The following is a 25,794-nucleotide window of genomic DNA, read 5'->3' on the forward strand; positions in this document are numbered from 1 at the left end:
AGAAGAAGGAGGTGGAGGGTGGCACTGATGACAATGATGATTACTGAAGAGCTGAAGACACACTAGAACTCTAGTATGTAATTGATGTATATCTTAGTGATACTGGACAGATCAATAAAACGTCTATAATTGATATCTGTGTCTTACTGATCCTGGATGACATATAATCGGATAAATGATGCTGATAACGTCAAGGAAGTAAAAATATATAGGATAGCGACGCCTTACTGGTACTTGTGCCAGTTGCACATGGAAAACCATTCGAGTGAGGTTGTTGCCAGTGCCGCTGGACTGGCTCCTGTGCAGGTGGCACGTAAAAAACACCATTTGAGTGTGGCCATTGCTAGTACTGCGTGACTGGCCATCGTGCCGGTGGCACGTAAAAGCACCCACTACACTCTCGGAGTGGTTGGCATTAGGAAGGGCATCTAGCTGTAGAAACTCTGTCAGATCAAGATTAGAGCCTTGTGCAGCCATCTGGTTCGCCAGTCCTCAGTCAAATCGTCCAACCCATGCTAGCATAGAAAGCAGACGTTAAATGATGATGATGATGATGAATGTTAATAATAATGATAATGATGACAATCCCGATCATTATAATCATCGTCATTTACATCCATGTTCCATGCTAGAGTGGGTTGGACAGTTTTAACAGGATCTAATGGGTCCAAAGGCTGTGTTATGCTCCAGTGTCACCACCTAACATTATAATGTATACCTCCAATCACCCAGTACAACAAAGCACAGACACCACACAACAAAATATCATGTCCAACAATGTACATTTGGTATACAACAGCAGAAATAGCAAAATAATGCTTGAAACAACAAAACAAATCACACAACGATACAAAACCAAAGCAGTATACCAATGCAATTCCACCTTCACAAAAGACAATGTTGAATGCACCTCAGGAACACAGAAGATGGTCCAGTAGAAACTCACATAAAACCGGAGAAAACATCATCATCATCATCGTTTAACATCCGCTTTCCATGCTAGCATGGGTTGGATGATTTGACTGAGGACTGATGGACCAGAAGGCTGCACCAGGCTCCAATCTGATCTGGCAGAGTTTCTACAGCTGGATGCCCTTCCTAATGCCAACCACTCCAAGAGTGCAGTGGGTGCTTTTATGTGCCACTGGCACGAGGGTCAGTCGGGCGGTACTGGCAACAGCCATGCTCAAATGGTGTTTTTTACATGCCACCTGCACAGGAGCCAGTGCAGTGGTATTGGTAACGACCTTGCTCAATCTATCATGATGATAGAAATTGCTTTAAGCAGAAGGCCAGCAATTTTGAAGGAATTCTGAAGCAATACCATCAACTTCAGTATTTGACTATGCTTTATTTCATTGACTCTGGAGGAATGAAGGGCAAAGTTGACTTTGACAGGATTTGAACTCAGAAGGTAAAGAACCAGAATAAATACCACAAAGTATTTTTTTCCGTCACAAGAATCTGTCGTTGTGGAGTTGTGATTTGTGTGCTTCAATAACTGGGAGACTTCCTGGTAGCCCCCTACTCTAAACTGGACAGGTCAACAGATTAAATATGGACTGCCTCTTTCCAGAGGTAAAAATAGGTTAGCATAGAGCCAACACTCCTACCTAGTAAAAAAAAAAGCAATGTTATAGAAGCATCGATGACAATTCAAAGCCAACAAGACCTGGGAGAGGAAGGCCTTCCCTCAAGGAAACATACGATGTAGTACAGCAAAATTTGGAAGGCAGTTGCAAAGAAAAGCAGGGATCCAACTGAAGACAAGTAGAGAAGATGGCCCAGAGTTGAGAACAGTGAAGGGGTTAATTAAGTAAATAATTTTTTTCTGATACCCAAACAATTCTGCAAATCTAAAGAATAGTATGCAATGAAGATGTTTTGGAAATTTGATCAATTTGTTGGTAAATGTTAAACTACCTTGAGGTTGATCCAGCACCAGGAAAGAAGAAACTGGTATTCGTTTGATAGAACCACAGACGTTTGGTAAGTGGCTTGGCTGTCACAAATTACATTCTCCAGAGCCACAGCTATGTCAGCAAAGGAAGGGCATGCAGCTGGAATGTGATAGAAAATTACATTATTATTTTTGTTAGTTGAAATTATGAGAAACAAAAGTAGAGAATGTAAAAAGTAATAACGACTTGGCAAAAAACCAGTTTTTGTAGGAAAGACTGTTTAGTAACAGTTAGAAGTATACTGGAAAATAAATGTAGTAATTTGTGTGATACTGAAAATATATTTGATTTCATGATCATATAAATGGCAATTATAATAACAACAACAACAACAACAACAACAATAATAATAATAATAATAATAAATAATAATAATAATAATAATAATAATAATAATAATAATAATAATAATAATTCTTTCTACTATAGATACAAGGCCTGAAATTTTAGTAGGAAGGGTCTTGTCGATTACATTTGGTACCAGTGCTCAAATGGTACTATTTTATCGAGTCTGAAAGGATGAAAGGCAAAGCAGACCTTGGTGCAATTTGAACTCAAAAATAAAGACAGACAAAATACCACTAAGCTTTTTGTCCAACATGCTAACAATTCTGTCAGAACAATAATAATATTGAAGGCCTGGCATATGAACAGCAATTTTTAGGGGGGAGGGGCAAATCAATTACATTGATCCCAGTGTTCAACTGGTACTAAAATTAATGACCCTGAATGGATAAAGGCAAAGCTGACTTTGGTAGAATTTGAACTCAGAACACAAGGAACCAGAAAAAATGCTATTAATAATGATAGGAAAGGCATCCAACCATAGAAACCATACCACAACAGAGAGTTGGAGACTGGACAGCTCCCTGATAGCTAGCTCCATGTCAAACCATCCAACCCACGCCAGCATAGAGAGTGGTTGTTAAACAATGATGATGAAGAATAATAATAATAATAATAATAATAATAATAATAATAATAATAATAATAATGATAATACTCTCTACTATAGGCACAAAGCCTGAAATTTGGGGAGGGAGATAATCGATTACATTGACCCCAGAACTCAAATGGTACTTATTTTATCGACCCCCCAAAGGGTGAAAGGCAATGTTGACCTCGGTGGAATTTGAGCTCAGAACATACAGACAGATGAAATGCCACTAAGCATTTTGCTAGCGTGCATGATTCTGCCAGCTCATTGCCTTAAAATAATAATAATAATAATAATAATAATAAGCCTCGACTGGCTTCCATGCAGGTGGCACGTAAATTGCACCAATCCGACCGTGGCTGTTGCCAGCTTCGCCTGGCACCTGTGCGGGTGGCACATAAAAAGCACCCACTACGCTCACAGAGTGGTTGGCGTTAGGAAGGGCATCCAGCTGTAGAAACATTGCCAAATAAGACTGGAGCCTGGTGCAGCCTTCTGGCTTCCCAGATCCCCGGTCAAACCGTCCAACCCACGCTAGCATGGAGAACGGATGTTAAACGATGATGATGATGATGATGATGATGAATTGTATCTAATGCTGACAAAGGCCAGCAATTTTGCAGTGAGTAGTGTTAGTGAATATCTTTGTCATAATACTTCAGTAGTACTTTATTTCATTGAACCTGAAAGAATGAAGGCAGTACTCCAGCATGGCCACAGTCAAATGAATGAAACAAGTAAAAGAATAAGGTAAAAGTAACTCACTAGAATCTTGTCCACCTGATAATATACACATGACAACATTAATGATGCGGATGGCTAAATTGATGATATATTCTAGGACAGACTGCCATGCAATGACCTCGTTATCTTCAACAGATTCAATGCAGTAGGGTAGACATTCTTCGATACAGCAAATGAGACCTTAAAGACAATGGAGGAAATAAAACAATAACAATGAACGAATTGTCATGATCAACCTGTGTCATTGTCACATAAAAAGCACTCATGTTGGCGCCACATAAAAAGCACCCATGTTGGTGCCACATAAAAAGCACCCATGTTTGTCCCACATAAAAAGCACCCATGTTGGCGCCACATAAAAAGCACCCATGTTGGCGTCACATAAAAAGCACCCATATTGGTGTCACATAAAAAGCACTCATTTTGGTGTCACATAAAAAGCACTCATGTTGGTGCCACATAAAAAGCACTCATGTTGGTGCCACATAAAAAGCACTCAAGTTGGTGCCACATAAAAAGCACCCATGTTGGTGTCACATAAAAAGCACTCAAGTTGGTGCCACATAAAAAGCACCCATGTTGGTGTCACATAAAAAGCACCCATGTTTGTGCCATATAAAAAGCACTCATGTTGGCATCACATAAAAAGCACCCATGTTGGTGTCACATAAAAAGCACTCATTTTGGTGCCACATAAAAAGCACTCAAGTTGGCGCCACATAAAAAGCACCCATGTCGGTGTCACATAAAAAGCACTCAAGTTGGCACCACATAAAAAGCACCCATGTTTGTGCCACATAAAAAGCACCCATGTTGGTTCCACATACAAAGCACCCATGTTGGTTCCACATACCAAGCACCCATGTTGGTTCTACATACCAAGCACCCATGTTGGTGCCACATAACAAGCACTCGTGTTGGTGCCACATAAAAAGCACCCATGTTGGTGCCACATAAAAAGCACCCATGTTGGTGCCACATATAAAGCATCCATGTTGGTGCCACATATAAAGCACCCATGTTGGTGCCACATAAAAAGCACCCGTGCCGGTACCATGTAAAATACACTTGTGCCAGTGCTACATGAAAAGTACCTGTGCTGGTGCCACATAAAAAGCACCTGAGCTGGTATCACATAAAAAGCACCCATGCTGGTGACCACACAAAGAGCTCCTGTGCCAGTGCCCTGTAAAATGGCTGGCATTAAATGATGATGATGATTACAATCATTATCATCATCGTCATCATTATTTAGCATCCACTTTTCCATGCCTGCATAGTTCAGAAAGAATTTGTTGAGGCAGATTTTCTACAGCTGGATGCCCTTGCTGTCACCAACTCTTACCTGTTTCCAAGTAAGGTCATATTTCAACATGGCCAAACATGTTTTTCATTGAAAGAAACAAAAACTCTCATTTGTATGAAGACACTGCTGTTGAGCGAACGGTCTTCGCCCCAGAGCTCGCAAGATGGGAGAAGTCCGAAACGTGGCCCTTTGTTATTCGTAAGACCCGCAGAAGAGAAAGCAGGTCAACCCCCGACACCGAGAGCATCGACGGATGGATGAATGTGCATCCAGGCTCAGCGGTTGTGTAGGAAGTCGGGGACAAGAAACAGGAAGATAGAATGAGAGAAAGTTGGGGCCAAAGAGTACAACAGGGGTCGCCACCACCCCCTGCCGGAGCCTCGTGGAGCTTTAGGTGTTTACGCTCAATAAACACACACAACGCCAGGTCTGGGAATCAAAACCGCGATCCTCCGACCACGAGTCCACTGCCCTGACCACAGGGCCATTGCGCCTCCACTGAAGATGCTGCTCATCTACAACCATCACATGATCACAAGACAACAGTGCACACACACACATGACAGGTTCTTCCAGTTTTCATCTATCAAATCCACACAAGCTTCTTAACTACACAGTCAAACCTGTACCTTATCGTTATCAGAAAAAAAAACCATTTAGCCATTAATATTAGTAAATAGAAGACTATAATAAAAAACAATTGCAGCGTGGAAGGTGTTTATAAGCCATTTAAGAAACACACAAAAACCTTTAGATTCACTTCAACATTCAAATTTAATTTGTCAAAGTATTTTCGTTGCTTTCAGACCGCGACCTGTTAGCACAAAGTTGTGCCAGTGAACAGGTCGCGGTCTCAAAGCGACGAAAATAATTTGACAAACTAAATTTAGATGTTGAAGTGAATCTAAAGATTTTTGTGTGTTTCTTAAATGGCTTACAAACACCTTCCCTGCTGCAATTGTTTTCGTTCCAGCACACAATCTCAGATCAAGTCACTCACTATGCAAGTATATCTCCGTAAATATAATAAAAAAAGAAACAAGTTAATACCATGAAGAGATTTCTCTTTTGATGCTACCACAGGATTCTGTGTGGCAGCAGAGAGTCCGAGTTCTATCTGTTTCAATAAGGAACGCATGAAATACAGAGTGCTGGGCAATTCAGACGGTGTTGTTTCCTCAACTTCGTACATACGACTAACAGAATGGATTGTGAAGTATCTCTTTTGGTCAGCTATAACCCTGCAATGACAACATAATAACACAGTGTGGATAGAGTGAAATGTGAAATATTGGAAGACAGAGGACTATTGGTTAGTGACTAAGAACGAAGGCAGATGATGTAGCACATACTCACAGTCAGAAACATCCAATATAAGAACAGTGGAGGCATATGGCTTAGTGGTTAGGGTGTCAGCATCATGATCGTAAGATTGTGGTTTCGATTCCAGGACTGGGTGATGCGTTGTGTTCTTGAACAAAACACTTCATTCCACGTTGCTCCAGTCCACGCAGCTGCGATGGACTGGCGTCCCGTCCAGCTGGGGAACACATACGCCATTGAAACCGGGCCCATAAGCCTGGCTAGGCTTTTGAAGGGCGCATTTATGGTGGAGGCACATGGCCTAGTGGTTAGAGCAGTGGACTAACGGTCGAGGGATATCGGGTTCAAATCTTAGACCGGGCGATGTGTGTGTTTATGAGCGAAACACCTAAGCTCCATGCAGCTCCGGCAGAAGGTGATGGCGAACTTCTGCAGACTCTTTCACCACAGCTTTCTCTCACTCTTTCTTCCTGCAACGGACCGGTGTCCCGTCCAGGTGGGGAACCTATACACCAAGGAAACTGGGAAATAGGCCCCTGTGAGCCAGGCGGGGCTCGAGAAGGAACAAACAAAAAAAAAAATATAAGAACACATTATGTATGACACATGGATGGTTATTGTAATTAAATACTACTTCAATTGCACATACTGAATTTTTATTCAGTCAAGAAGCTAATCACAACATTAATGAATGTTTTATTCACTGTTTCCTATATTCGAGGTGATGGGTTCTCGTCTGATCATGTGGCTGGCTGTGAGTACAAGCTACTGAAAAGGCTCTTCTCCAAGACGCTAAAATATTTATCATGTTTTTAAAACAGCATGTCTATAAAAGATTTTATCTCAGGACAAATACAATAGTAAAAGGCCTAGCAACAGTGTATATGCATTAAGTATGATATATGGATGGCCATTTTAATTTAGAACTAGTATTATTATGTTCTCAACATGAAGAAGGGAGTGAAAGTGCAGAGTGGATACGGTGTTGGGCTAGGTCTTTATGGAGTGTACGATCAAATCCATTCAAAACACTTTATTCTATACCATTTCAGTTCAATCAGGTGTTGGGAATAGGTTCCAGGTCATCTGGCACTATTACTTCAAAAGAATGGTTTCTTATCCAGAGAAGATTTATCTGTTTAACCCTCATGAAAATATAATTAAGTACTAACCCTTAAAAAGCTATCAGGGATTAGAAGGGATTTGCATTTACTGGGTTTATGAAATAAACTAGATGAGGGATGAAACTTCCTCGTAAACAAGTTGTCAGTCTGCTACAGATAACATTTACATAGCCAAGTAAACCAATCTACAAAGAATAAATTAATTACTATATTTTCTCATGTATAAATCACACCTCTAATGTACTGTTAAATCTTGGAACAAAATTTTTTCCCTTCACAGTTTTAACTTTTCCCTGTGTATAAGTCCCATCCCAGTTTTTTTGCTGTTAAAGTTAAGCATGAAATAGTGCAACTTATGAGTAAATATGGTAAGTGTCTTCCCCCAACAACAGTTAATTTGAACTTTTGATCTATGAGATGATAGTTTAATATTGTAAGTATTAAGCTATTCTATTTCTTAATTAATCATGTAAGAGTTTGGCTGAAATGTTCAGCTCAAAGTTGGATTAAAGTCTTAGATATCAAAGAACCAAATCATTCAGTATGGTTCATTACCCTCCATCAGGCATTTGCCATATTCTGAACACCTTACTTCCCTAGACATGGATACATTGAAACTCCGACGTCTGGCAGCTGACTTCGCAGAAACCCATAAAATTATTAACCATCTTACAAACAATAACTCTGAGCACCTTTTCAAACTCCACCTGTCTAACACCCATGGACATGTTTACAAAGAAAGAAAACAGCACAGCTCCCATGACTTTCGGAAACATTTTTTCACGCTGAGAGTTGCTGAAGCATGGAACAGACTGCCGGCATCAGTTGTTAGTTGTCAGAGCACTGCATCCTTCAAAACTTCCATGCTTCCAGAGATTCGCCAACACTACACCTGATTTTCTCCCCTCCATACACACACAAGCATGTATCTGACTCATACACTGTTCACTTTCCAGACATTTGTACATTACTGCATATGCTTTATATGCACTTTTGACAAGTTGTGGTGCACTTGAGCACTGTATACAATAATTTCATTGACATGGAGAAAGCCTTTGACAGGGTCCTCCGATCCCTTATCTGGTGGTCAATGAGGAAATTAGGGATAGATGAATGGCTGGTGAGGACTGTGCAAGCCATGTACAGGGATGCCGTACATGTACACATGGCAACATGTACACAGAAGAATTCAAAGTAGAGGTTGGGTCCACCAGGGTTCAGTACTCAGCCCCCTCCTATTTATCATAGTCCTCCAGGCAATTACGGAGGAATTCAAGACAGGTTGCCCCTGGGAGCTCCTATATGCTGACGACCTTGCTCTAATTGCTGAGTCACTATCAGAACTGGAGGAGAAGTTCCAGGTGTGGAAGGAGGGTCTAGAATCGAGGGGCCTTAGAGTCAACCTAGCTAAAACCAAAGTACTAATAAGTAGGAAGGTAGACAATCCACAAATGTCTTCAGGAAGATGGCCCTGCTCGATCTGTAGAAAAGGTGTAGGTAGAAACTCTATAAGATGTACCCAGTGTAAGCTATGGACACATAAGAGGTGCAGCAATGTCAAAGGAAGGCTAACTGGGAAGATAGTTTTTGTATGTGGCAGATGCTCGGGAGCATTAACCTCTGAAAATCTGCAGAAAACAACTTCCGTCACTTTCCAGGGGAAAAAAAATTGAAGTAGTTGATAGCTTCCGTTATCTTGGTGACCAAGTCAGTAGTGGGGGTGGGTGTGCTGAAAATGTAACGGCTAGAGTAAGAATAGCCTGGGCAAAGTTTAGGGAGCTCTTACCTCTGCTGGTGACTAAAGGCCTCTCACTCAGAGACCAAAAAAGCAGACTGTATGATGCATGTGTACGAACAGCCATGCTACATGGCAGTGAAACATGGGCCGTGACTGCTGAGGACATGCGTAAGCTCACGAGAAATGAAGCCAGTATGCTCCGATGGATGTGTAATGTCAGTGTGCATGCTCGACAGAGCGTTAGTACGCTGAGAGAAATGTTGGACCTAAGGAGCATCAGTTGTGGTGTGCAAGAGAGACGATTGTGCTGGTATGGTCATGTGGCGAGAATAGATGAAGATAGGTGTGTGAAAAAGTGCCAATCCCTAGCAGTGGAGGGAACCCGTGGAAGAGGTAGACCCAGGAAAATTTGGGACGAGGTGGTGAAGCACGACCTTCGAATTTTAGGTCTCACTGAGGAAATGACCTGCGACCGAGACCTTTGAAAATATGCTGTGCGTGAAAAGACCAGGCAGGACAAGTGAGTCCAGCCCACTTATGCATGCCTTTCCTCCCTTGGACACACAAAGACCTGTTGAGGCAAGCGAAGTCGATATTGAAACTCATCTGACGACAGGCACCTATGCCAACCCCCCATTGCTTGCGACGACCTGTTGGGGCAAGGGAAATCGAAATCGGAATCGAAATTGAACCAATCCTATGACTGGCACCTGGCAGATGCCAGGACCCCTGGACTGGAGATACGTAAAAAGCACTATCCGAATCGTGGCCGATGCCAGCGCCGCCTCGACTGGCTTCCGTGCAGGTGGCACGTAAAATGTACCAATCCGACCGTGGCCGATGCCAGCCTCGCCTGGCTCCAGTGCAGGTGGCACGTAAAAAGCACCCACTACACTCACGGAGTGGTTGGCGTTAGGAAGGGCATCCAGCTGTAGAAACACTGCCAGATAAGACCGGAGCCTGGTGCAGCCTTCTGGCTTCCCAGATCCCCGGTCGAACCGTCCAACCCATGCTAGCATGGAGAACGGGCGTTAAACGATGATGATGATTATTATATTAGCAACCACTCGCGTAAATAAAAGATGATGACAGTATATTATTACTCACTTGCAGAAGACCAACTTGCAAAGCAAACTACCACTGAGACAATCTGGATGTCGAGGACTGTTACACAAACAAAGAGCTTCACTCAGAAGGTGGGCTGGAAGATTTTTCTTCGAACTTGACAGATATTTAGGGCTCCAGTCAAAGTATTTCTCTAATATATCTGCAGCAAGTTCTCTTACCTAAGGAATAAACAGAAACATCTATCTTTATATATATTTCTTTACTACCCACAAGGGGCTAAACACAGAGGGGACAAACACGGACAGACAAACGGATTAAGTCGATTACATGGTACTTAATTTATTGACCCCGAAAGGATGAAAGGCAAAGTCGACCTTGGTGGAATTTGAACTCAGAACGTAACGGCAGACAAAATATGGCTACGCATTTCGCCTGGTGTGCTAATGTTTCTGCCAGCTCGCCGCCTTAGATAGTTCCTGGATGTGATTCATTAATATTTACTCTCAATACAAATGGTGGAATAGTGGTAACTATAGAAGACTAGACAATTTCTGTCTTGCAGTTTTGTGTTTATGTTCATAGTTCAAATCCAGCAGGAATTTACTCTGTCTTTGGGGGTCAATAGCAAGCTACAAGAAAATCAATTCAACCAATAACGTATCTTTTATTTTTTATTATTTTACTAGTTTCAGTCATTGGACTGTGGCCATGCTGGGGCACTGCCTTGAAGGATTTTTAGTCAAGTAAATCACCTCCCAGTGCTTATTTCTTTTTTAAGCTGGTACTAATCATATCAGTTTTTTTTTTTACTGAACTACCAATTTAGTAGGATGTAAACAAACCAACAGCAGTTGTCAAGTGGTGAGGGGACAAACGCAAACACACATACATGTGTGTATGTCTTTGTGCCTGTGTTTGTCCCCAATGCTACCAATTAACGCCTGGTGTTGGTTTGCTTATATCCCTGTAGCATAGCAGTTCAGCAAAGGAGATCAATAGAATAAGTACCAGACTGTAAAACTAAGTGTCTGTTTGACTACAAGCCTACAAGTCGCAGTCTAATGACTGAAACAAGTAAAAGATAAAAGAATTATACCAGAAAATTATGAAGATGCATGGTTCTCTAACATGGAGAGTTAAATATATCCATACACTAACTATGGAGATATGTTATATATATCAAACTAGCAGTATCGCCCGGCGTTCCTCGGGTTTGTAAGGGAAATAACTATATAAGCATTTTTAGAGAGTTATAGCCAAAAAATAGCAAAAAATGCATTAAAAATGGAAAAAAATGATGGTAAATTTTTTTTTAAATCGTTGACTCATCGTAGACATTTTTAGAGAGTTACTTCCCTTATATAATAGCGAAAAAAAATTATGGTAATTTTTTTTTAAAATCGTACACTCATCGTAGACGCACGCTAATACCCAGAAGGGCTCGATATGAATCATGACTATAAGATACCCGGTTTTGGTTAAACTGCACCGCAAAATGTGGGAGTAGTTAGGAATCTAAATCGTAGGAGACAGACACACAACTTGACTTTTATATATTAAATGTAATTCAATAGGAAAGAAGTCATTCACTAACGAAACTGAATGAAAATGTGCTTACCTCATCAGTACCATCTAAGATACAAAGTAAAATAGACACAAATGACATTGACGATGTAAAGTCCCATAACTCTTTTTCTTGCTGAGCAAAAGTAATCAATTTTTTCAAAGAATCTGAAAAAAGAAAAAAAAAAAAAAAAAAAAAAAAGAAAAAGAATGGGAAAAATTAACTAATTAAAATTAAAAGCTTCGTTTAAGTTATCTCAGAGTTATACTTCTTTGGCAAGTGACTTGATCCGAGATTGTGTGTTGAAACATTGTAGATGAACAATTCTAGCCTGTTCAAGCCAAATTATAACTAAATTTTAGACATAAGAAAAGTTAATACAACAATTTTAGTGTGTTTTTAAACAGTTAAAATATAGTTAACTAATCACATATTTAGCAACTGGAAAGATAAAAACCCACTGAAAAAAGAAAATACAAAATGCATGATAACTTGCTCCCATGATTTCTAACACATTGTCCAAGGTAGCAAAGAATAGCAAATTAAACCAACTTTGGTACTTGGCTAGTATTTATTTTACGAACATCAATCCCTGGAAGAATGAAAGTATAGTTGATCCTGACAGGATTTCAACAGAAAAAGCCACAACTAAATACTTCTCTCTTTTTATGTACTATTTGTTATAGTATTGACAATAATGGATCTCCATACTAAAGTGATTACTCTTTTACCCATTTACTTGTTTCAGTCATTTGACTGTGGCCATGCTTGAGCACCACCTTTAGTCAAACAAACTGACCCCAGAACTTATTCTTTGTAAGCCTAGTACTTATTCTATCGGTCTCTTTTGCCGAACCGCTAAGTTACGAGGACGTAAACACACCAGCATCAGTGTTGGGAGGACAAACACAGACACACAAACATACATATATATACATATATACGACGGGCTTCTTTCAGTTTCCGTCTACCAAATCCACTCACAAGGCTTTGGTCGCCCCGAGGCTATAGTAGAAGACACTTGCCCAAAGTGTCACGCAGTGGGACTGAACCCGGAACCATGTGGATTTCTACCAGTCTATTTACAGCTTACTCTGCTAGTCTCCAACTCTCCAAAAATTATATTTGAGGCAGAGGGTCCGTTTAATCCCTAGAAAGGGGGACAGGTTCACATGACATCAGAGCATGTCTACACACCAGTGGGTCAATGTGACACATGTCTCAGGGACAGCTCTTTTCCAAGTCCCGTATGCTTTACTCACAGGACACTGCTATTTGACCCATAACTGAGGCCTTTGACAAGCGCTACTACTCTCGGGGGAGGTCAGAGTGGGCCAGATAGAAGTGGTGACAAAGAGCTGCCTCTATTCTCTCCAAAACTCCTGAACACCCAAATTGATACCTTAAACACTAGGACTAAATACCACACAGCATCTAATTCACTTCTCAATCATTCCTACTACTGCCTTTATACACCATTTGATACTGATTTCTAGCAAATCAGAGGACAGTGGAGAATTGCTTGTAACACCTGTTCATAATGGTAGGAAACTCTCAAGAGAGTTGAACAGCAGAAGACTGCCTAAATCCATGGGTTTTGAAACAGGATTCCACAAACTACCTATCACATCCTACCACATTGAATTTTTCTACACCACACTTTACCATGGTATATACCACCACACTCAGCTACAGTCAAACCACTCTTATATTACAGTCCATCACACCTAACACTATAACACTGCCTCTTCTGCCACCTTAAAATGTTGATCAACTCCATGTCATTAGTATATTGTAGAAGAGATAACTAGTACTACTTAACAACCAATGCTATAACAAGTTAGTTACTTGCCCAGATAACAAAATTTCATGGACAAGTGACAAATTTGTCTTTGGAAAGATGTTGGTCTATTCACAGATAATTTGCCCTGCTTAAAGAATTGAACCCAATATTAAAAGCTGATGAATCACTCATCAATTCCAAACTGCAGTTATTATTGCTGTTGCTGTGTTGCCTTACTAGCACTTGTGCTGGTGGCATGTGAAACATTCGAGCGAGGTCGTTGCTAGTGCCGTTGGACTGGCTCCTGTGCAGGTGGCACATAAAAAGCACCATTTGGGCGTGGCTGTTGCCAGTACCACCAAACTGGCCCTTGTGCCAGTGGCATGTAAAAGCACTCACTACACTCTTGGAGTGGTTGGCGTTAGGAAGGGCATCCAGCTGTAGAAACTCTGCCAGATCAGATTGGAGTCTGGTTCGCCAGACATCAGTCAAATCGTCCAACCCATGCTAGCATGGAAAGCGGACGTTAAATGATGATGATGATGATGAGAGATGAATTATATACCACCACATGTGGTGCCTACTTAAAGCTAGGCAAAATAATGTTGAACAAGTCAAGGAGGAAGCCTTTATGTGATCCTGCAGCATACTAGAAATGTCATCCAAGTTCCTGAATGTGCACTGCTGAGATTGTGGTGCATCTTTTATGCAGTCAAATACATCAGAAAGAAAAATGAAATTGCTTCATACCTACAAAAGATTTCCTTTTGTAACTAAGATCAGGCAGAACAAATACTTCATAGATGACATTCAATATTTCCAAACACATCTTGCGTCGCTGGAAGTTTGAACCTGGAACAAGGTTTTCAGTGCACAACCTGTGTAACCAGTCCACAAATTCAATGGAATGATCTGAGCAATTAGAAAAATAAAAAAAAAATAAAAAGAAACATAAAGTAGAAACATTTATACTGTCATTGCAGAATCACTTTGATGTTACATGAAAGTGTTTAACAAATAGATTTGAAATACGGTAATTAAAAAAGATGTTTACCAATTGAGCTCAAATTTTGAGTTTTCATCAAAGAGGAGCAACTGTCTCTGATTCTAATCAGCAATTTCTTCAGTGCTGAGACCAGATTCTGTCGAAATGGGGCTGAATCAATATTCAAGTTGACAGGAAGAGCTTCCATCAGCAGTTTAGACTCCAGAGAATGAAGCATTTCTACAAGAATCCAGTGAATAAATTAGGTTTGAAATTTAATATAAGAGTGTAACAAAAAAAATTTTGGCACAAGGCAAAGGACATATTACTGGTGTTCTGATCAAGTGAAAGAATCATTTCAAATTTGGTGATGATGGAGGTATGACCAGCAGGCAAAACCAAATTAAATTATTGATAGTTATAGGATGTATGCAAGGTAGGTGAATGTAGCTGGATGCCTTCTTAATGCCAACCATTTTACAGAGTGTAGTGGGAGCTTTTTCCATGACACTGGTGCAGATACTCTTTACACAGCACCAGCATGGGTGCTTTTTATGTAACACCAGCACAGGTATCTTGTCTTGAGACAGCATTCACCCGGGGTGGGTTGAGCTGGCATCATTCATCCTCAATGCTGCATCTCTCACAAACGCCAACCAGACCTGGCGATTTGAGGCTAACGACCGCGTGATCTCCAACCACTCCTTAGGTGCTTTTTATGTGATACTGGCATGGGTGCTTTTTACATGACACTGGCACAGTATTGAAGTCAGATGCATAAGATGCTGAAGTAGGTATCATAAAAAATGCTATCCTAGTTCTCACTCTATTCTCTGCACAAACTACAAAAGATGCCATTGTGTAATGCATCAAGGAATCTTTCACTTCTTCATCTCCCAAACTGCAGTTGATCCTTCTGGTCTCTTGTTGAAAGAATCTGTACCAGTTTTGTAGAATTCACTTTTCTTCTATTATGTAATCCCTCTCTTTACCTTTTCTATAATAATGGATTCTGTTCCTAAAAGCTGGTTGGTCTTCGATTAACTACCCTTTCTCCTCTTTCCATCACTTATGTTGTTTTCCCTCCCACCAAGTCCTGTATTAACCCTTAACCCTTTAGTGTTCACATTATTCTGCCAAAATTAATGCTTTTTCATCCAAATTGTTTTGAACTAATCATGAATTATCTTGGTGCTATGAGATTTTGATGAGGTAACTGCTAATTTTTAAAACGATATTGTAGGGCTGGTGTGAGAGACCAGATCTGGCCATGCTGAACATAAAACAGGCAGAATACTTTTGGCAGGATATGGCCAGTTTAAATGCTAAAGGATTAAACTTAGTTCTTCTTTCCTAGAACATTGGCTTTCTGGAATCTTTTCTTGCTTATGTTTTTCCTGCAAGTGTTGACAAAAAAAAAATACTAGTTTAAGTGGAACATTACTGGCATCAATGTCACAATTGAAAGCTCCCATAGTTTCCCCTCCGTTAAATTTCACTCAGATAATGAATCTATAACCATCGATTGAAGAGCTTCAATATATTTAGCAACTTGATGTTGTTAAATAAAAGCATTAACTAAATGGCCTGAGTTATTAATCTCAAATGTTAAACTCCAAATTAATAGCACAATCGTACATCGTCATCATTTAAAGTCCGTTTTCCACGCTGTAATTGTTATATTTTATTCAGAAAAGAAAAGCCGAAGCAAAATGTGGACAATGACCTCATTTGAACAGACATACCCGTTTTATAATTTTGAAGCCACTCTTTGAAGCTATCATAGGCAGCACAATTGGTTCATTTGTTTTTTGGTTTTTTTTTTACCAAACTCAGTCATGAGAAGCAAGGGCAATAACTGTTGTTAAATAGCCACACTAAGATAAACAGAGTTCTGTTCCTTGAAATGTTGCTGAAGTACACGTTCCCTTTTCAATAGAACTCCTCATCCCTGTATTCACATCACGTGTCCATACCGCACCTGCACACCTTAGCTGCTATTTTTAATATTTAGCTGCACCCTCAAGGTCACTTGTGTTCTGCCTTTCATATAAGTTAACGTAACTCACGAGTGTGTGTGTGTGTGTGTGCTTGCAAGCATACACGTGGTCACGTTTAACAATGTTATGTCTGTATCAACACGGCAACGTCCGGCTGAATGTTACACACTGGCATGGAATGTATAATAACGAACCATGCAGATCCTATGTAGACTTATAGATCTATGCACAGATACCTTTTATATACACTCATGCACAAACATTTACATATGCATATATGGTCACAACTGAAATCTTTACAATACAATACTCTCGGTACACTCGTGTGTGTGTGTGTGTTTATAGTTGTTAATGTTTGTTTTTACATAGAGTTATAATAAAATTTAAGGATCTTTTCGGTTTGAACGGCAGTTTTTAACATAATTTCTAGGTAACTAAAAAATTTTAAACTTCGTATACTGGTAGAATGTGTTTATAAAACATCTTTTTCTTCATTGAGAAAATTCTATAGTTTGTACGATATTTGTTGTTGTTTTTTTCAATTTCTTTAATTTCAACCAATCACTGACGTCCATTGAGGTAAAAAACATTCTGTGCGTATAAATATGTCCCTCGTTTAAGAAACAGATTGGGTTTATTTACATTTGTGAAGAAAAAAAGATACCCTTCCCTCCACCCCTAACTAACCCTAACCCTAAAACAGATTGAAATGCAATAGATCGATACTAGGGTCATAATTATGGGTGACACTTTCATATGACACCGCTAGAAAAAACTGCCGTTCAAACCGAAAAGATCCAAATTTAACAATAATCTGAAGGATTACTTAATATTTTTTGATAGTCTGAAGAAGGTTAGCAGGTCAAAACTTTGAAGGCACTGTTACAACAATTCTTGTCAACATATAATACACAAATACACACACGCAAATATACATCCATTCAGAAGAAATATGAAAGCAGTACCAGCTTTTTTTGCAGAGCTGCAGAGAAGAGTGAGTGCATCAAGCCTCAAAGGAGCACTTTCAGAACAGAGGGCTTCACGGAGTAAAGCTTCATTCTGTTAAAAAGTGAGAAAATGGTAGATGACATATATATAAGAGTGATTTTAATGATTCCAATAATTTATATTAAGGTCTTTATAATAGCATTCTTACCATATTTTAACATGTATAAGGAACCCTTTTTTCTCAAACATTAGGTTAAAAAATATGGGAGTTTCTTATACACGGATAGTATTATAATCTTTCACAAAACCTTTTTCCAAATTTTAAGCCCCAAAAATTAGGGTGTTCCTTATACACGTTAAAATACGGTATATACACATACACACACACACACATATATATGTGTATGTGTATATATGTATATAGTATTAAAAAAACATTAGTTGACAAGGTACAGGTATGTACATGTATTTAAGAAGCTAGTTTCTTAACCATGAGGTCTTGGGTTCAATCCTATTGTGCAGACCTTGAGCAAGTGTCTTCCACTATTGCCCTACTGTGTGTGTGTGTGTGCTCAGGTATGTATACATATAATTTGCCCAAGTGCTGTGCTGTGGGATTGAACCCAAAACCATGTGGTTGCAATGTGAGCTTCTTAACCATACAAACACACCTGTACCTTTTCAACTAATGTCTTTTCTTATACTATATACATATATATACTTTAGATGGGTAAAATTCAGGGTTTTGTAGGAAAACAAAAAAGAACAACCAAATATTTCTGTACATGAGAAAATACATAGAATAAATTACTAAAATTAGAAAATGAGACAGCAAAAAGAATTAAAGTCAACATGTCTATAGAAGAATAGGGTAAAAGATAAAAGATTTGATGTCTTTAAGTCTGTCCACTTGGAGGCCACTTCAGATCGTTGAATACTGACTTCCTCTTTGACCTTTCTTAAGTGGGTGATAGAGTCTCAACAACAATAATAATGATCTTTTTTATTTTGGCACAAGGCCAGCAATTTGAGAGGAGGGGCAAGCCAATTAGAATACTCCTTTACTTGTTTCAGTCATTTGACTGCGGCCATGCTGGAGCACCGCCTTTAATCGAGCAACTCGACCCCAGGACTTATTCTTTTGTAAGCCCAGTACTTATTCTATCGGTCTCTTTTTGCCGAACCGCTAAGTAACGGGGACATAAGCACACCAGCATTGGTTGTCAAGCAATGCTAGGGGGACAAACACAGACACACAAACGCACATATATATATATATATATATATATATATATATATACGACGGGCTTCTTTCAGTTTCCGTCTACCAAATCCACTCACAAGGCTTTGGTCGGCCCGAGGCTATAGTAGAAGATACTTGCCCAAGGTGCCATGCAGTGGGACTGAACCCGGAACCATGTGGTTGGTAAACAAGCTACTTACCACACAGCCACTCCTGTGCCATTAATAATATTAATAGTTGTTGCTGCTGTAATCACCACCACCACCACCACCTCCTCTACTACCACTACCACTACTACAACAAAAATGGTACCAGAAAAAATGCCTTGCATTATTTGTTTTGGCTCTTTATATACTGTGTTCAAATCTTGCTGAGGGGAACTTTGCCTTTCGCCCTTCCAGGCTTGATACAATGCAGTACCAACCAAGTACTGGAATTGATTTAATTGGCTTACCCACTCCTCTCTGAATTGCTGGCCTTGTGTCTTTTGAATTTAATTGCTGAAGAAGGACAAAGGAGATTGGCTGAGAAGAGTGATGCACATGAATATGAAATTAAGTAGAAGATGGAGAGGATTGAGAAAGACATGTCTGAACATGATGAAGGAGAAAATTAAGACATAATAATTGATGAGGATGGAGTATAGAAGATATGGCAAAATGCTGAAGATTGTCATAGGGCCCTGCAATGCTAACCTCTGCTTCAGCATGAAAAATCATCATAAAGCACTTGATCTTGAATTAACCATTTAGCACTCAAATTATTTTCAAATGAAATGCTTATTTATTCACATTGCTTTGCATTAATCATGCAATATCTCATAGCTTCAAGATTTCAATGATGTGATTGTATATTTTTAGAATAATTCTGTGGTGGTGGGCACGTAAAAAGCACCATTTGAGCATGATCGTTACCAGTGTTGCCTTACTGGCACGTAAACAAAACATTCAAGCGAGGTCTGGACTGACTCCTGTGCAGGTGGCACATAAAAAACACCATTTCGAGCGTGGACATTGCCAGTACCACCAGACTGGCCCTCGTCCGGGTGGCATGTAAAAGCACCCACTACACTCTCGGAGTGGTTGGCGTTAGGAAGGGCATCCAGCTGTAGAAACTCTGCCAGATCAGATTGGAGCCTGGCGCAGCCATCTGGTTTGCCAGTCCTCAGACAAATTGTCCAACCCATGCTAGCATGGAAAGAAGACGTTAAAGGATGACGAGGATGATGATGATGATGATATTGTTGGGTAGATGTGAGAGGCTAGACCTAGTAGGTTTGAACACAAAACTGGCCAGATATGGCCAGTTTAAAGGCGAGAGGATTAAAGTATATATGGCAAAAATAACAAAGGGCTGTGGTAAATATCATGTTTATTGGTGTAGACATGGTTGTGTTGTTAAGGAGCTTAGTTCACAACCATATGATCCTGGGCACAGTCCCACTATGAGGCAACTACAGCTACAGACTGACCAAAGACTTGTGAGTGGATGGAAACTGAAAGAAGCCCGTCATATGCGTGTGCATACACCTGTCTAGACATCACTTGTAAACCCTTGTAAGCTTGTAAATCCTCCTCCAAGCGAAGTTGTTTCTGCTCTTCCATGAAAAACAAGCCTGGCTATGGGGAAATGTTACTTGGAAACAGATGAAGGTTAGTGACAGGAAGAGCATCTGGCTGTAGAAAATTTATCTCAACAAATTCTGTCTGATCCATATAAGCATGGAAAAGTGGACATTAAATGATGATGATGTTGATTTACATTTTGAGTTTATATCTCACAATTCCACTGGAATTAACTTTACCTTCCGACCTTCTGGCATTAACAAAATAGGTATTAGTCATGCCTGTTCATTCAATTTTACATTAGATGATTAGATGAGACATTCCTTTTACAGCCAAATGCCCTCTTCTTGTCACTAATGTTTACCTGTTTTTCAAGTAAAGGAGTTTCCATTCCACTCATCTTCAAAAGCATAAAGCAATTCCATGATTTGTTTGCAAGGAAATATCACCATCACCAAATGCAGGTCAATGATTTCTTGGAGAAACACAGAATATTAATATTCATACGCACATACACACATACATGCACACACACACGTACATGCATAGTAATATACATACATGCAGATATATATATATATATATATATATATATATATATATATTAAGAGATAATGGTGTTATTGAGACCCAAGGGTGTTAGGTAATGCTGAATAAGTGCTATAGACAGACCATAGTTAAGTTCCAGATTTTGTAATATTGCGAATAAAGGGTTCAACGTTGGTTCTTTGTCAGCGTGTGTATATATGAATTTTTTGCATAATGAGATAAAAAAACCAAAGCTGTATAGATATTAGAGCATTTATAGATAGAAGGTCTTACAGCTGTTTCTAGGATATTATCAATTAATATCCTAGAAACAGCTGTAAGACCTTCTATCTATAAATGCTCTAATATCTATACAGCCTTGGTTTTTTTATCTCATTACGCAAAAAATTCATATATATATACATATATATATACACACACACACACATATATATTATATATATACACACATATACACATCTATTATGGCCTTTGTACAGTTTCTGACTACCAAAATCCACTCAGAAGGCTTTGGTTAGCCTAGGGATAGTAGTAGAAGACATTTGTCCAAGATGCCATGTAGTAGGATTGAACCCATGACCAGATGGTTAGGGAGCAAACTCCTAAACCACACATCCATTCTCGTGCCTGTACAGGAGTAAATTTTAGCCAACTATGACCTTCCTACAAAATACACAACCTTCTGTCCAGTCATTATCAGTTTTTAAGAGTCAGTCGTGACTAATTAAGGAGGAGAAAGGTCAAACACGTTATTCCTCATAAAGGATGGAGTCATTTATTCCGTATTACATTGACCATAGAAACCTTCACAAGAGGCTGATTCATTACTGAACACATACATACACGCATGCATGCATGCACACACACACACACACACACTTCTTTCTCAGCTAGAAATACTCAAACATATTGACTAAACTAGCAGAATCTGCAGCTGTTAAAAACATTATGTATCAAATTGATTTGGATTCTAGCTATATTGCAGATTTTCATAGATCTAAAAAGCAAGGTCATAATCATCATCATCATTATATACTGCATAAACATATGCACACACACACACACACACACACACCTATATATATGCATGCATCATCATCATCATCATTTAACACTTGTTGTCCATGCTGGCATGGGTTGGATGGTTTGACTGGGCTGGCAAGCTGGAAGGCTGTGCCAAGCAATATAGATTTTCTGTTTTGGTGTAACATCATGTATTTGCTGAAATATAACATCACGTGTATACAAGGCACCGAATTAACCCCAGTAGTAAACTGGTACTCATCTTACCAACGCAAGAGTTATGGGGAATAAAGTCAACTCTGGTAAGATTTTAAGTCCAAATCCTATCATTTCTACTAATCATAATGCTTGGATAAACCAACAAAAATAATAATTCTTTCTACTATAGGCATATCACCTGAAACTCTCGGGGAGGGGACAAGTTGATTACATCAATTCCTTGATCAACTGGTACATATTTATCATCTACAAAAGGATGAAAGACAAAGTCAACCTCAGCAGAATTTCAACTCAGTATGTGACAATAATAATAATGACTCTTTCTATTATAGGCACAAGGCCTGAAATTCTGGGGAAGGGGACCATTCAATAACACTGACACCAGTGCTCAACTGGTACTTATTTTATCAACTCCAAATGGAAGACAGAGACAACCTAAAAGGAATTTAAAACCCATATAAACCCCTGGTTGCCTTTTTGCAATGCAAAACCTGCCCCTACTTGTTTGGACATGAACTTGCCGGGAAACATCTGACTGAGCATACGAAATATTCAGTAGGTAGCTGACATCCATACCTAACAGTTGCATACTGTCCTTCTCTTCCAGATTATGAAAGCTTACCGTAACAGTTTATCTAAATACATTGAAATTTTAAGACTTCATTTTTTTATGGGCATATATGAGTTAAACTTAGAATGTAAAGCTGGAAGAAATACCAATAAATAGTTTGTCTGGTGTGCTAATGATACTGTGAACTTGCTGCCTTAAACTTTATAAATTGATATTTCCATTATTGATATAACACTTCACAAAGGTAAATAAACAATTAGAAGAGTATAATGGGATATGTAATAAAATACAGATCAACTGTTTATTGAAATTCTAAACAATATTTCAACAATATGTCTATGTTCTTTAGGTTCAAAATAAGATGAGAGAAAAATGAGACAAGCTTAATGAAAATACAGAAATGCAGAAATTCAAAATTGCAATGGAACTTTCCTGTGTCCCTTCCCAAACAAAAATACATCATCAAGTTTTGCTTGTTTGTAACTGATTAAAACAAGAAACGAAAGAGAGAGGATACATACCCATTCAATGGAACCAGAGAGATTTCTCATTGTCAGAGAGACCATAATCCAAATGTGTAGTAGTTCAGGATGACTCCACTTTGATTGAAGATCCAGCTTATGACAAAGATCCAGCTGTGGATGTTTGGAAGGACTCAAAGCTCCGGTCAGCAACATGCTGAGATGTTGACCACACTGAGGGATGAACTTCAGAGTGGACGGCAACCAGTAATGGCAGATATTACGTTTTACCAGCCTAATGGTGTAAAAGAAAAGAAAAAAAAATACCAATAAATATCTATTCAGAATTTCGTTCAGTAAATTGAAAAACAATTAGAGTTCATGTTTACAGATTGAGTCAAGCTGAGTACCTGGGTGATACTTACTCATCTTCATTAGCAAGGCCATCAAGGAGTGTGTTTCTCCAGTCTTGGTCCCAGATACTCACAGCATCTTTGCACCTGGTCAAAAGAACAAACAAAATTAACAGTGCATCATCGTCATCATTTTAATGATCACTTTCCCATGCTTGCATGGGTTCTGATGAGACTTATGGAGGCAGATATTCTATGGCCAGATGCCCTTCCTGTTGCCAACCCTCACCTGTTTCCAAGTAAAGTAACATTTCCCCATAACCAGGTAGGTTTTCACAGAATATTGGAAATGAATGACACTGCTTCTATGACAGTGACACTCATTTATGACTATCACATAAGGCAAAGAGACATAAGCATATTCTCTGTCTGTCTCTCTCTCTCTCAAACACACACACACACACACACAACAAGCTTCTTTCAGTTTCTCTCAGCAAAATCTACTCACAAGACACTTGCCCAAGGTACCAGGCAGTGAGACCGAACTTGAAACCATGTGGTTAGGAAGCAAACTCCTTAACCACACAGCCAAACTTACCCCTATTCACAGAGCCACACCTTCAGCACTGGTCGCAAAAAATACATACTGGATCAATTCAATAAATTTGAAAAAAAAAAGGTAAGTGTATACATAGGAAGAAATACCATAATTTGTGTAAACTGGTTTGATAATGAAGCACAAACTAATATATTATACACTTAGTAAATTTTTTTACTGGTATCTTCATGAGAGATACAGCTTCATTCTGTTAACCGCTACCTCCCACAACAACTAGTACTTCTGTTATCACCTCACTCAACAAAACTGTTGTCTCTACTACCACCAGCTCCACCACCATTGCCCCAACTACTACCATCACCACACTGTCCACAACCATCGCCTCTGCTACTACTCAGTCTACTACTGCCTTACTGCTATTACCACCACCCATATTGCCCACTACTATCATAATTCTATCACAACTGGATTGGGCTTACAAGGGTGTTTCCATATGGCTATTTAAACAATGAAATACAGTCAAAAAATCTCAGTGAATGCAAATGAAACAGTATTAAATTAAAACATCCACCAGTGTATAATACTAAATGTATATACACTGAAGAAAGGCATGCTGCTGCGGTTTTTGTCTGAGAGAAAATCTCTTCATAGACAAGCTGTGTTAAAAACACAATATATATATATATATATATAAGTAAATCAAACATCATCACAGCAGTAACTTATGGGAACATCAAATGCATTTCACCATTTTTGCAGCTTGTCAATAATGTGTACCTATTTGTTACATGCTTGAACAAAATTTGTGCCAGTTATATAGGAAAAAATGAATAAAACATTACTAATATTGCAGAATATATGCTGGGCTGTAATAAAACTTGGTGAATACAATTGAAACAGTATTAAATTAACCTTTAGCACATTGTAGGTGAATCATGTCATCTTACAAGTTTTCTCCCTTCTCAATATGACACAATGTGACTGCAGCTATAGGTGAGAAAACTCATATGGTGACATGATGTGCCTAAGCATGCTAAAGATTTAGTAGGCATCTGTCTGTGTGAAGACAAAAAAAAGACAGACACATCACTACCTTACTCTTTTTTTTTTAAATTACCCAATTTTATATTTCTATACCAAGTTTTCCTTATATGTATACATGCACATACTCACACACACATTCTTATAGACAGGTATGTAGGTAGGCAGGCAGGCAGGCAGACAGACAAATAGATACGGAACTTTTTTTTAAATTCTCCTTTTCCATACATTTATCCTTCAAATATCGCTTGCCCCACTTCTCCCTACAATTAGATGTATGTGTGTGTGCGTGTGTAATTACATCCACCGGCCAACAATATGTTCTGGTTGGGGAAGTGTAGAAATATGTTCATCTAGTTCACTGTTTAAAGGCCACAGTCATTTATTATTTATGTTCTTAGAGTTTTATATATCATCATCATCATCATCATCATCATTTAATGTCTGTTGTCCATGCTGGCATAGGTTGGGTGGTTGATCAGGGCTGGCAAGCTGGAAGACTGCATCAGATTCCAGTCTGATTTGGCATGGTTTCTATGGTTAGATAACTTTCCTAACATCAACTATATATATAGATCATTAGCCACTACACACATTTTTTTCCCTCCTTGTTTTTTTCTGTGTCCCTTTCTGTAGAAGAGCGTAGGCTCGAAACATAAAAGACTTTTTTCTATTCCTGAGCGTTATACTAATATATCTGTTTCTTTTGTACACCACCTGTCTTCGTCT

At 39.1% G+C, this 25,794-nt stretch overlaps 1 protein-coding gene across 1 annotated transcript in view; it reads right to left on the bottom strand.

The window, feature by feature from the left end:
* LOC115210784 (thyroid adenoma-associated protein homolog) overlaps positions 1–25,794 on the bottom strand; it is a 112,302-nt gene that overhangs the window by 31,565 nt on the left and 54,943 nt on the right. The window contains exons 11-20 of the mRNA XM_029779511.2: positions 23,538–23,612; positions 23,173–23,407; positions 17,499–17,592; positions 14,603–14,773; positions 14,299–14,460; positions 11,820–11,932; positions 10,241–10,419; positions 5,999–6,189; positions 3,664–3,822; positions 1,924–2,060 (exon numbers count right to left, since the gene is read on the bottom strand). Of these exons, the coding sequence (XP_029635371.1) occupies positions 1,924–2,060; positions 3,664–3,822; positions 5,999–6,189; positions 10,241–10,419; positions 11,820–11,932; positions 14,299–14,460; positions 14,603–14,773; positions 17,499–17,592; positions 23,173–23,407; positions 23,538–23,612 (1,516 nt within the window). The remainder of the gene's footprint in view (positions 1–1,923; positions 2,061–3,663; positions 3,823–5,998; positions 6,190–10,240; positions 10,420–11,819; positions 11,933–14,298; positions 14,461–14,602; positions 14,774–17,498; positions 17,593–23,172; positions 23,408–23,537; positions 23,613–25,794) is intronic.

This window comes from Octopus sinensis, linkage group LG4, assembly GCF_006345805.1.
Source record: "Octopus sinensis linkage group LG4, ASM634580v1, whole genome shotgun sequence".
Taxonomy (NCBI): domain Eukaryota; kingdom Metazoa; phylum Mollusca; class Cephalopoda; order Octopoda; family Octopodidae; genus Octopus; species Octopus sinensis.